General features: G+C 44.6%; 1 protein-coding gene across 3 annotated transcripts in view; it reads left to right on the forward strand.

The window, feature by feature from the left end:
- The window catches only part of PBX1 (PBX homeobox 1), a gene marked incomplete at both ends in the record, with an annotated part of 273,185 nt that extends 264,999 nt beyond the window's left edge, over nt 1-8,186 (forward strand). For all 3 annotated transcript variants that reach the window (XM_084251229.1, XM_084251230.1, XM_084251232.1), the window contains one exon: nt 8,094-8,186. In XM_084251229.1, coding sequence (XP_084107355.1) covers nt 8,094-8,186 — 93 coding nt within the window. The remainder of the gene's footprint in view (nt 1-8,093) is intronic.
- Between the last annotated feature and the right edge of the window lie 4,400 nt (nt 8,187-12,586).

Here is a 12,586-nt window from a genome sequence, read left to right on the forward strand (position 1 = left end):
CCAGTCAGGGAGATAGCCACATGGCGCGGCAGACCTCTCCTGTCGCGCCCGCTGTTCCCTTCAGCAGTGTATTTTGTTCATCTGCCTGTTCTGCTCCCTGCTCTCTCTCTGGTGAATCCTCTTACCCTCCCGCGCCTCTGGCATGTACCCCAGGTCTTGTATAAAAATAAATAAATCTTTAAAAAAAAAATCAAAGCCCTTCTGGGGCCTCCCAGACAAAGCATGTTCCACCCTCCTCACCTGCCTGCCCCTGCTGCACTCCCCACTCAATCCCATAGCTCCCTCTGGTCTGGTCTTTCTTCAGTTCCTTGGAGTCTTTGGTTTCCCCTGCTTAGAGGGCTCTTTGGCCCACTCTTGTTCTATTTTCTGTTCATCTTTGAGCTAAATTTCCAGAAGCCACATCTGGGTAAAGCCCCATCGTTCTCCCTCATGGCACCTATTACCGTCTAGAATCTATAATTGTTCTGTTGATAATTTTATCCAGTGTCTGTTTCCTGCAAGAAAGTAAGTTTCATGAGCACAAACAACAGATTTGTCAAAAATGTGTTTTATCTACTACTGTATGTCCACTTCATTGCCCAAGGTAGACTATAAAGACATATGGATAGGATTAAGAATAAATGAGGACAGAGAATAAGACCCATACTCATATGGCTATTTAAGGAAATGAATAACAGCTATCCCTGGTTAAATGTCAAAATGAAGGGTATAAGAGTCAGCAGTGCTGACTCTTGTAGAAGTGGAATTTAGAGAAGTGGAAGGAGATACACCTTAAATACATTTGCAGGAAGCAGGCAACTGTAGGCCAAACCTTGAACAATGACCTGGATTCCCAAAGATCAGAGAAGAGGGACAGGTAACAGCAAAATCCTTCACTTGACTTCCATCTTTAGAGTAAGAAAGAATCGCACTGTGGCCAAGGCAGTAAAATCTATTATTTCTTCACAGCAACTTGAACTTCTACTCAAGTCTTGTGGACAAGAGAATCCGTTCTCTACCACGAATGGTTGATGCAATGCTGACAGTTCTTGACATACCTTCAAAGCAAAGTCCGGGAGCTAAAGAGGCTGTGGTGGGACACAGATAGGAAGGAGTGTGGTGGTGTGACTTGCATGTGAGGTCACCATGTGTGGTAGGTGCACTTGGAGAGAGTATACAGGTAACATGGACACAGGAACCTCGAGTCAACAGCCATGAGATAATCCAGGCAGAGTGCTGACTTCCAGGAAATGTGATAGCAGGTAGCAGGGGGTCAGTTGAGATTTCAGAGCAGGATTCCAATCACATGACCAAGTTACCATCTCAGTCTTAAGGCAACTGTAATAAGAAGGAAATCAAGCAGAAGCTGGGCATGGACTAAGTAGAGATAGTGTCAGCCACAGGAATACAGATGCAAAGGACAAAGTAAGAAAAGCAGCAAAACCGATTCAGAGTTACTTCTGGTATCAGACGAGGCTACAATGAAATGTACTGGGATGGAGAGTACACATTACTCCCAGATAGGCTTGCCCAGATTTATCAAATAAAAATACTGCACGAGACACATTCATACTAAAAATTGTTAGAGAACTAAAATGCAAATTTTTCTGGCACTATCATTCCCAATCCTAAGGTGGGAGCACTAGGGAGAATAAAGAAGGGTCAGGACCCTATGGGTCATTTCAGGACTGTGTCCTGTACATTTTTGCAATTCCCTCTAAGCACAAGGTGGTGACCTGGAGGACATTGCAGGTGCTGGACAGGTGTCTCTCTTCTGTATGTATTCCCAGGGAGAACATCTCCTATTGAGATGGCCTGCTAAGCTGTGGAGCTGCAACAGGCAGCATCCAATGTTTTCTCAACTGTTTTCCTTAACAGCAAAACAGGATTGTGTAAATATTAGTTAATAGTTACTTTCCTGGGGTAGCCTATGAAGTACCAGATCTCTTTGATGTCTACTTATAAACCTTTATTTTCTAGCTGTAAAAGTTACTCTGAAATCTGCCACTGTGTTTGCTATAGCTATTGCATATTTTTAAATATATGCAGCTCTTTACATTTAGTAAGACTGAATTGTGGGCATCAGGAACCTGATACCATATATCTCTCCACACCCAAGACAGAGGATAGATGTTACTGTGTACTCAGTGTTTATTTACTTCTTCATATGTCTAAGAGATATTGATTAAAATCTTTGATGTACCGGGCACTGTGGTAGGTACTTTGGAATCAAAGATAAGGCCCACAGCCCTGCTGTCACGGGTCTGGTAGGTGAAACAGGCATGCAGAAGAAAACATACATATGGTGGCCCAGGTGGAGGGCCTGGCTGAGAAGAATGTACATACAGAGACCTGGCGACCTGCTGAAGGGGGAGACTCTGCCAGGGGCCGTAAGGGTGCACTGTACTTAAACTCTACATTGAAAAACAGCCTGTAGGGGCAACCATCCCAGGGCAGGCAGGTTCATTGTTGATTCAGGCAGACAGAAAGGAATCTTGGAGCCCTTGGTAGATTTGACAAGTCTTTAATGCTGAAGCAGGGGACAGGATCCAGAAGCAGACCAGCAAGCAGGGAGGCTGGGAGGCAGGCAGCAACTGAGCCTCCCAGCCCCAGCCCCAACCCCCACACACATCCCCATCCAGATCTCCTCTCTCTCTCAGGCTTCTCTCTTCTCACTCACCCAATCTCTCTCATAATGATCTCCAGCTTTTCAGCCCAAGCATCCGCATTTATGTATGCACAAGCCCCATGTTCTCCTCCTTCTTGGCCTGAGTGTCTATAGGTGCACATGTCCTGTGCCCGCACTCCCAAGTGCCTTTTGCAATAACATGATATCACGTGTGGGTGATACCATCTGGGAGGAAAGCAAAGCCCAGGTGGTGGCCCTAGAGGCTAGTAGCAGGAGGTGAAAAAGAACCTGAATTACTCCCATTTTCCTTACACAGCCAAGGTATGAGCAAAAATGTAATTGGATGAATGGGTGCTGTAGTCAAGGGGAGAGAAATAGCCATGTGGGGTGACTGAGTCCCTGGTGTGGTTGAAGTGCTGCACACATGCCTTGAGTTGGAGAGTAAACAAGATCAAGGACATGAGAAGCCTGATGAAAACTTCAAACCTCTTGAGGGTGATAGGAAGCCCTTAAAGGTTTACCCAGGATGTGACATGGTCAACATTACAAATTTGAAAGCTCTCTCTGGTGGTGGCTAGACACAGAATCAGGTCGCCTGACTCGGTATGCTGCAGTTGACAGTTGTGAGATTAAGGGAATTTTGAATATTTTGCCCCTCAAGGGGGCTTTCCACTAACATTTCCTTCCAGAGCATCTCTGGGTGGTGCTTACTATATAATCTTGCTGGGGGAGGGAGGGGGGAGGTTGTATATATCCACATCAGGAACATGTAGCCCTTCTAGCTTGATGGGAAAATGGTGGCTGTAGGGTGTGACCTCTACAGCATGAGCTGACACACTGTCTCCGTGTGTGTGTGTGTGTGTGTGTGCACGTGCACGCCCTATGTGCACCAAGCTTGTGCATGTGCAGAGGGCGCACCCATGTTTCAGTATCATTCCTCCTGGCCAGCCCCCAGTGCAGGGGGTGACTGAGGCCCGGGGCACGTACACCTCCTCACCGTTGCTGAAGCATCTCTGGTAATGGCATCTGGCCCATATGCAGATCGAGCTCAACTCGGTGCTGACATCAGCCTGTTTGTGGCATCTCAGCGCATTTCTGGGTTGCAAATGAGAGTTTCTTAGTGCCAGGCTCGCTTGGGCTGTCACATCAGGTGATGAATTCTCTGCATCAACCATGTGCTGCTAAGGTAAGCTCAAAGGAGGAGCAGGCAGAAGAGGAGGCTGGGGCGGTGGTTCTCAGCCCAGTAGCCAAGCCCTGATCTGGGTTAAAAGCAGGATGGATTGGCTACAGCCTGGAAGAGGCAGGTGGCCCCTGTTCCAGCTCAAGGAGGGCGGCAAAGGGGAGAGTTCAGGGTTTCAGATATAACTCTGGGATGTTGGTTCTTGTCAGAAGAAACATTGCTCTCCTCCCACCAGCCGTCACGCCATCCTCTGCTCTGTGGCAGGCTCCCCAGATGGGCTCACTCTGCTTTATCCATTAGATGGGGTTCTGGCCAAATCTGGTGCACATCAAATAATGTGCCAAATTCATTAGAGGAGGATATAGAATAAATAATCATTTTTCTTCCTCAAGCATTTTGTTCCCAAATACCTTGACTTTGTGTTTTTAAAGTTCAGTTTCTTATCCAGGAAACCTGCTGTATTTTGCCCTAGTTTGATATTCTATTATTTTTCCCCCTCCCTGAGATTCCAGGTAGAGCCGGAAACTGGCTTAGGCTACACCTGGTGGAAGTAAATGTTAGAATCCGGTCTGGTTTTCTAGGTCATGGGCCACAGAATTTCCTGCAGCCCTGGGTGCAAGGTGTCACTGGGGGTGTTCTCAGAGATAAAAAGAACACGTGGGTTTTCACATTTCACCTCTCCACCCGTCACCCTCTCTGCGGTTTCCAAAATCAGCGTTTTGACAAATGAGCATGTGCATGCTAAAGGATAGTTTGCATCTGAGAGTGAAAGGGTAGCTGGGGTGCAGAGGGAAAAAAAATCATCCTCCCTGCCCCCCACGACCTCCCGCACAGTTGTTAATGAGGCCATCTTGACTCTCACTGTGTCCAGAGATAAATAAACACACAAAGGCAGAGTTTCCTACTTAATATTCACTGCAGTGGGGGAAGAGGAAAGGAATTGCTCCCCAGGGTTAACGTGGCAGTAAGCGAGGTCAGCTGTTTCCCAAGACGGCGCAGCCTGTGATCGGCTTACATTAAAGCAGCACTGGTACCGCTGAAGCAGCCGAAGTGATTTACAGGAACCCCGTTAAGTTAGGTTTGCTGGCAGTTTTTGATCTCAGTGTGGAGGTTTTAGCAGCTATGGCAGCAGACCGAATACTATGGTATAAAGCACCTGCAGAGAAAAGAATTCTTCCCCACTTCCCAGTGTTTGACACACCTCTGAAGTCCTTGTTCTCATCTAACTTGAAATCATTGCTGACAGTGGCGTGGACATGGTAACAAGTAGAGAGTCATCACTGGGATATCCGAGGCTTGGCGCCCACCTTCCTACTTTGCCTGGAACTCAGGGCTTGCTGGGATGTGGGACTTCACAGGGCGCCTCTGGTCCCCCTGGGGTGATGGGTGATCCAATCTGGTGTGTGCATCTGTGCGTGTTTCTGGACGGACAGGGACTTGGGGAGAAAAGGACAACTGCAAGAGGTTTGCTTTAGAGATACTTATTTTTAGTAGAACGTTTTACGTATTATTCTTCAGCAGGCCAATTAACAATTATGATGCCAGTTTTGATATGAGCTTGAACTAATTCCTGGCTCTACCATCTGTGAATTTTCCATGCCCTCTGGCGTCTTGCACACTGGTTTGGGAAAACAGAACTTCCTAAGGGGAGAAATCAGATGTCTACTGTTTGAGTTATTTCAGTTATTTTAGAGATGACTCAAAACTTTAAAGATGACTTCTGGAACCTTCCAGTCAATGTAGCATGCCTTGCCAGCTCCCTCATAAGGAAACGCAACAAAACTCATTTTCTTTACTAATGGCTTCATTTGGGGGCCGCTTATTGTTTGGATGGAGTTATAGCAGCGTGGCAAAGTAATAGCACTAGTGTGATTCGTGAGCAGCATGATGAATCTCCTCCATGCCATGTGCTCACTAGGGATCGTGGACCGGATGTGTTGTCACAGAGCTTCCGCATCTGCTAGACCCCCACATTTAATCTAGAACATGCCCTTTTTTCTCTTTTACCAACACTTTACTCTCTGCTTTGTGACACTATACTTAAAGAACTTCTGTCTAGTTTTCTTTAAATCCCAGAATACTCTGCACACATGCACACACGTGTGCGCGCGCGCGCACACACACACACACACACACACACACACCCCTATATACTTATCTATCTATCTAGTAAGCATGCACATATAAAAAATACTATTAGGACAGACTGATACCAAAATGCTAGCAATTACTTCTGAGTTATAGAATTATGGGTGTTTTAGGCTTTGTTTTTTATGCTTTTCCTATTTTTCAACTATTACATATATGATAGCAAATATTCATAAGCATAGATTACTTTTATAATAAAGATAAATGAAATAGTAAAGGATTTTCTATGTGGGGAAAATAAATTTAACCACCATTCTCAATCAGTCTAAAATGGTACCAGAATGTATGTGTTTTGGGTTGCAAAGGGAGGCTAAGGTAGTATCATCCCGGCAACCAGCCTACATTAGGAAACTGAATTAGTTCTGTTCTTGATTTTGATCATACTGCAGAGTCTTGGTCCCCCAAAGAGGAAATCCTGCTGTTATAAAAGAAAAAATTCTCTTTTCCCCCTCATTGTTCTAAGGGGTGATGTCCTCCAACAGGGAGTAGTGGGAAAGCTACTGAAGTTAGGTGATGGTGACCTTGAGAGCAGTTATTCATTGCTCTGAATTGAGGAGAAGTATTCTTGACATTTCCAAGGAACTTGTTTCCTCTTGGTATCCAGATCTAGTCTTTGGGGTCTTTGAGAGCTGGGGCAACAACCCATCATCATGCTGAAGTAACTGGTGGGAGGGGCTTTGAATGGAAGGCCTGGATTTCCTGGGAAAATTGGATCATCATTTGGATGAGCCAAAGAAAAAGAAGCCAGGTGGATGAAAAAGACAGGGAAAAGGAATTTGACTCAAAGGTCAGGAAGCTGTGTTCTGTTTCAGTCATAACCCAGACCCTGCTTTTCCTTGGCACCTCTGCCTTTTCCCAAATGGCTTGTGAGCAAGATTTTTGGTAGCACCTGCTCAAGGCCAAGTGCAATCCTCGTCCTGTGCATTATGTGGAGAAGCTATGGTCCCTTCAAATGGCAGTCTTACTAACTGCCTCATCTACTCCCAATATTTCAGGTAATAAAATGAGAAGAATATACACAGGGAGATAATTGACAGGAATGTTTAAGACCTGGTCTGTTCCACTTAAACATTCCCAGACTTGAAGCCCATTAACTCCAAAGGGAAACAGTGATAGGGGTGGGGAGTGGAGTAGAGATTATAGCATACTTACATTTTAGTACTTTAAAAGACATGAACAGTCATGACTTTTGCATCATGGATTTTCCACTAGAGCAAATCCTCTTCAGCTAGTTTAATGATGAGATCTTTTTCGGAAAAGGTGCTCATTAAAACAAATCCTTTTGGAAAAGTCCATTGTTTGGATGCTTCTGGATTTAGTCTTAGAAAAATGACCTACAAATGAAAGTCAGACTTGTAGCTCCTTCTCTCACCACTTCTCTCCATACTATATTCATGCAGACCTGTCCTTAATGGTCTTGGCACTGGGCTTTGCCTGTTTTATTCACCCGAATCACCTTCTGCTTCAAAGAGCACCTCCTCTGTGAAGGTTTTGTGGATGTACCAACAAGATGGCATACCACCTTCCTTTGAACCTTCGTAACAACTGGGATTTACCATTTATTAGGTTCTTCTTTAAATTATAGTTCATTCATGTGCTCATCTTGTCCCCTCTGTGAGGTCATGAGCCATAGCTCACTCATCATTGAGAGCATCCAGTACAGAACCTTGCACAGACCGGTACCTGGGATTCTATAACAGGGAGCATCCAGAGCTGGAGAGGACCTTCAGAGTGCCTGGGCAACCTCTTTATTTTCTTCAAGAGGAACCCAAGGCCAAAGGGTAGATGTGCTTCACCCAAGTCAGTGACTCGTCCTTCTCAGAGTGAGAACTAGAAGTCAGGTGTCTTGACCTGCCAGGTAGTTGTCACTCTCCTAGAGCACATGCACCAATCATTTTGACAACTCAGACTGAAGGAAAGATTCTTTGAGCAGTGGGAGGTGTCAACATTGTGTCCAGAGTCTCACTGGGACGACCCAGAACCCGTTTGAGGGCGGGGGGAATATTATCCACCACAATAACAGCTGTCCAGTTGTGGAGTGTTCCCAGGTGCCAGGCACTGTGCCCGGCCTTGTCCACACGTTGACTTGTTGTCATTGTCTGCTCATCACAGACACCGATCTCAGAGGACTGACTTCTCTCCCTTTTTCCCTTCTAGGCTAATGGAGGTTGGCAGGATGCTACTACCCCTTCATCAGTGACCTCCCCTACAGAAGGCCCTGGCAGTGTTCACTCTGATACCTCCAACTGATCTCCCAGCAATCGCATCCCGGCTGACCCTGTGCCCCAGTCGGGTCGGGCCAGGAGGGAGGGTTTCTCTCCCAACGCTGAAGCGGTCAGACTGGAGGTCGAAGCAATCAGCAAACACAATAAGAGTCTCCTTCTCTTCTCTTCTTTGGGATGCTATTTCAGCCAATCTGGACACTTCTTTATACTCTCTTCCCTTTTTTTTTCTGGGTAGAAGCCACCCTTTCCTGCCTCCAACTGTCAGCCTGGTGTCCGTCATCCTCCCTGCCCCTGCCCTCCTGCCTAGACTCCCAGGGTCCCCGTCCTTGATTACATCCCTAGAGGATATTTTCAACAATTAGAGGAACTTAAGAGGAAAAAAAATACAAAGAAAATAATAAAAAAGTGTTTGTATGTTTTCATGCTGGTGGTTTGAGGAGCCAAATTTACCTCACTCGGATCCCTCACTCCCTATGTTAACAGGCAATCCTCTGTTTCTCTTATTACTCTCACTACCTCTTAGCAGGAATACGCCACATCGCCCTACTCATTCCAGCCCTCCCTGCCTCCTTTCGCCATTGCCCCCCTGGGGATAATTCTGATTCGAGCACTTTCCTCCTCTTCCTTCCCAGCCCCAGGAATTCCTGGGCACTGCCATGACTGGGCTTCTAAAGGTGCCATGTTTCCAGTTTCAGCTCTACTTGGTTATTCCCAGGCAGAAAGTCAGGCAAGAGGAATGGGCACAGGGAACAAGAAGGGTAGACGTCTTAGAGGCTTTGTCAATCATCCTAATAATGCTTCTTGGTTTCAAAGGCACAGTTTTAGAGACCATGAAACTTTCAGTAAGCAATGTTTAAAGCCTACTGCAAACCAGGACTGAGTCAGGTCTGGGAAAGAGTGCATCACTGAGAAGTAGAAGGTTCTTATCCTGAAACCCTTCAATGGTCTACACACACACACACACACACACACAAACACAAACACACATATGTAGGCACATGCACAGCATATACTGTCACTCTCCCAAGATTAGTCACACCCCACATACAAACACCTGCATGAGAAATCGCAGCATTATGCTTTATGAGCTCAAGAGAGGAAATTGGCAACTGTAAGTGAAGGTCACTGACACAGAGAAGCAATACGTGCCTGGGGCCTCCAGGATCTGCAGCCCCCCAGCGTGCCTACCCCAGAAAGACTTGATCATGAGGAAGGCCAGGTTTGCAATGTGCACTCCTCCTGTTCCTCCCACCTCTGGAGCTCTCAGGGAGCCGCCTCCATACTTACAATGTCTGTCATGGCTTTGGTTATGTTTGGTTTTTTGTTTTGTTTTAGAGACATTGCATTAATTATCCAAAGTGTTAGATGGCACCACATTCTTGATTCCTGACCTCTTGTTCTGGAGAAGTTAGGTAAGAACATGGCTTGGGCAAACTTTTTTCGCTAGCTTAATTTAATGGCATGTTGGTCATGCAGAAGGGGGAGATGATGTTCTCAGTGAAATGGTCACCATGATTTTCATTCCCTGGAAATGTTGAAAAGAGTATGTACCAGAAGTTTTTCTCTGATGTCACCTGAGCTTATATTCATAGCCAACTAGGCCAGTGACAGAAATGGCAGCTCTGTCTCTTGATAAAATGGGAGGTGGTCTACTCTTGGTGCCTCATTTTCTTCATCTGTAAAATGGGAATAATTACGCCTAGCTCCCCAAGAGGCTTGTGAGAGACTAAGAAATTGATTTTATTCATATACAATTTATACAAATGAAGAGAGTAGGAGTGAAGTCCCTGAGATGAACTGGTTTATGCCCTAGAGGGACAATAACTTGGTTTTCTTGCTCTAACTCCTGGTAATCCTTCATACCCTGATGTCATCACCATGATGACAAGGTTACTGTATTTGTGTTTGGTTTGTTTGATTTCTCAGAATAGAGCAAAGCTTCCAAACTAGAAAAATAGCATCAGGTTCTCTTAGTTTGTATTTGATTCCAAAATGTGGCCATGTAAGTACTCTCCCCTGTTATATTGACTGCTTGAGAGACCTTTGGGAGGGGTGAGGATAACCAACTAACAAAGTCACAGAAGTTCTGCAGGGCACTGCAGCATGGATAGAAAAACCTGCTGTAGTGTGTGTTGGAAGTAGAAATGTTTAAGACTGGAGGACATGCAAATTTGAAGGAAATGCAAAAAGCAAATATATGGCTAACTGGGATTATGCTTTGATAACTAAGGGCAGTAGAAATAGTGTGTCTACCAGTCTGTGCCATAATCACAGCCAGACTCCATAAGAAGTCATTTTGGAAGTAGCCATCTTGTGGGAACCCCCTAGTTCCTGGATTCAAAGGAGAATTTTCTCTTAATGGCAGGGATATGTTGAAATTACCCACAGAGGACCCTGGTGGGCCTCACTTTGGGCAAAATACAAAAACGATACTGAAAGGGTTCTCTTGAGATCAGGAAGAATGATTCCAGATTTGGGTTGAATGAATGGCATTTCAAGTTAATGAATGAAAAAGATCAGAGCAGTACTACTTTCGCACAGGTAGTTTCTTCCCTGCTATAGTTTGCACTGATTATCACTTCTGTCAGCATTTTCCCCACCCAGCACTGCACTCAGTCCTCTTCACATGCAACGCCTTTCCCACAATCTTCCCACCACACCCATGACCATATCCAACATGGAGCCATGAACTCTTTCTGCATTAAACAAAGCATAACCACATTGGCAGCAGAGGATGGGGATGGAAAGCATGTGCCTCTGGAAATGTAGCGCCCCAGGAATTCATCCTAGATTAGTCCTACCCATAGCAAAATGTGCCCCAGAACACTCACTTTCTGATGAAGTAGGAGTGCTCCATTTCTCTGGCAGCAAATTTCCCCTGAAATAACACTAGGCCTTGAATTTGCCACCTGGTCATTCTTTGTCATCTCCTCCTTTCATCCCTAACACCTACTCCTGGCGTGGAATTGACTCCTGGGCAGTACTTTTGCCAGATGGCACCTTCTTTCCATTTATGTTTTTATTGCTTTGTGGTGGTGGTTCTTTATTTGCCGGTTGCCTTTCCTCACACATATCTTTGCCCTCTTTCCTTCTGAGTTTTATTTTTCTGCCCAGAAAAACCTGACTTCGATACCAAAAAAGATGAAACTACAGAAACTCAAATTTAAAAAAAACTTAAAAAAAAACAAAAAAATACTCAATGATTCTTTCAGCTTTATTAACATTTTCCATTGTTTCTTGCGACTTGTGTCTCGTTCTTTGTAGTATTGATGATGAACATTTGATAATGAATGTTCTTGTATATTCAGATAAAGAAAAAAAACCAAAAAGCGGTCTGAATTTAATAGTGTTTATAATAAAAATTTTAAAAATGACCCTCATAGCACGCAAAACAGGGTGGGGAATTCCCCTCCTCTTTCTGTGACAATGCGCATTCGTTCCTGCATTAGTTTTTAACACCAAACTACCTACATTCATCATTTCCCCCATTTTTCTTTTATTTTCTTGCATTTGTGAATTAGTTCAAGAATGCTAGAAAAGTGTCGAGTTGTGCACATCCATTTCCTGTTTCACAATGTTTAAAAGTGACAGTAATTCATTTTGTAAACTAAAAAAAAAAAAAGGTTGGAATAGTGAGCATAATAGGTACAACCTAACACGTTATTATGTTTATTAACTTTGAGACCCAGAAATAAATTCTTTTTTCTTTTCTTTATTCCTGCTCTTTAAAATATTAAAAAAAAAATTATGTTTTGTGTTATTTTTGGTTTGTTTATCGGGGGGTGGGGCTTTTTATTTTTGGTCAGGATTATGATCTTGCTGTTTTTATTCCTTAAATATGTATACGAGGTGGTGTGAAAAGGTAACAATTGTAGAGTAGGTGGTTTCTTTCCACTTCTGCTTTGCTTCACAATTCAGTTGACTTCAAAAACAGGTAAAGCCCATGTTGATGTCACGTGGCTCACCTGAATTTCCAGCGTGGCTGTGGCATTCCCGCAGCTCCTGAGAAAAACAAATTCAGGGACTTGGATTCTGCTTTGACCCTTTGAAAACTTGTGGAATTGGTCCAGGGAAACTTGTATTGTAGGGGCAGGTTTTTTGCCTTTGTGGACTGGATGTCACAATGAAGTGCTTTCTTTTCTTTCTTCCTGGTTAATAATAACATTTCATGAGGCCTCTCCCAGCTAGAGAGGGTTTTTCCTCCTGAAGATTCCCACAGGAGATCCTGGTGTGGTGGCCCCTGCGTTGACTGTGTCAGCTGGATCCAGGAAGCCAAACGTGGGGCCAGGCCGCCCATGATCCTTTGAGTCGTGATTTTGGATGAAGACTTGTTAAGAAATTGAACCAGACTCCATGCTGTCATTTTAATGTGAAGAGGTTAAGTTTGATGCATGGACAGTACACCTGCTAACTAACCTCTGATTT

Source organism: Talpa europaea (assembly GCF_964194135.1).
Source record: "Talpa europaea genome assembly, chromosome: 12".
NCBI classification, from domain to species: Eukaryota; Metazoa; Chordata; class Mammalia; order Eulipotyphla; family Talpidae; genus Talpa; species Talpa europaea.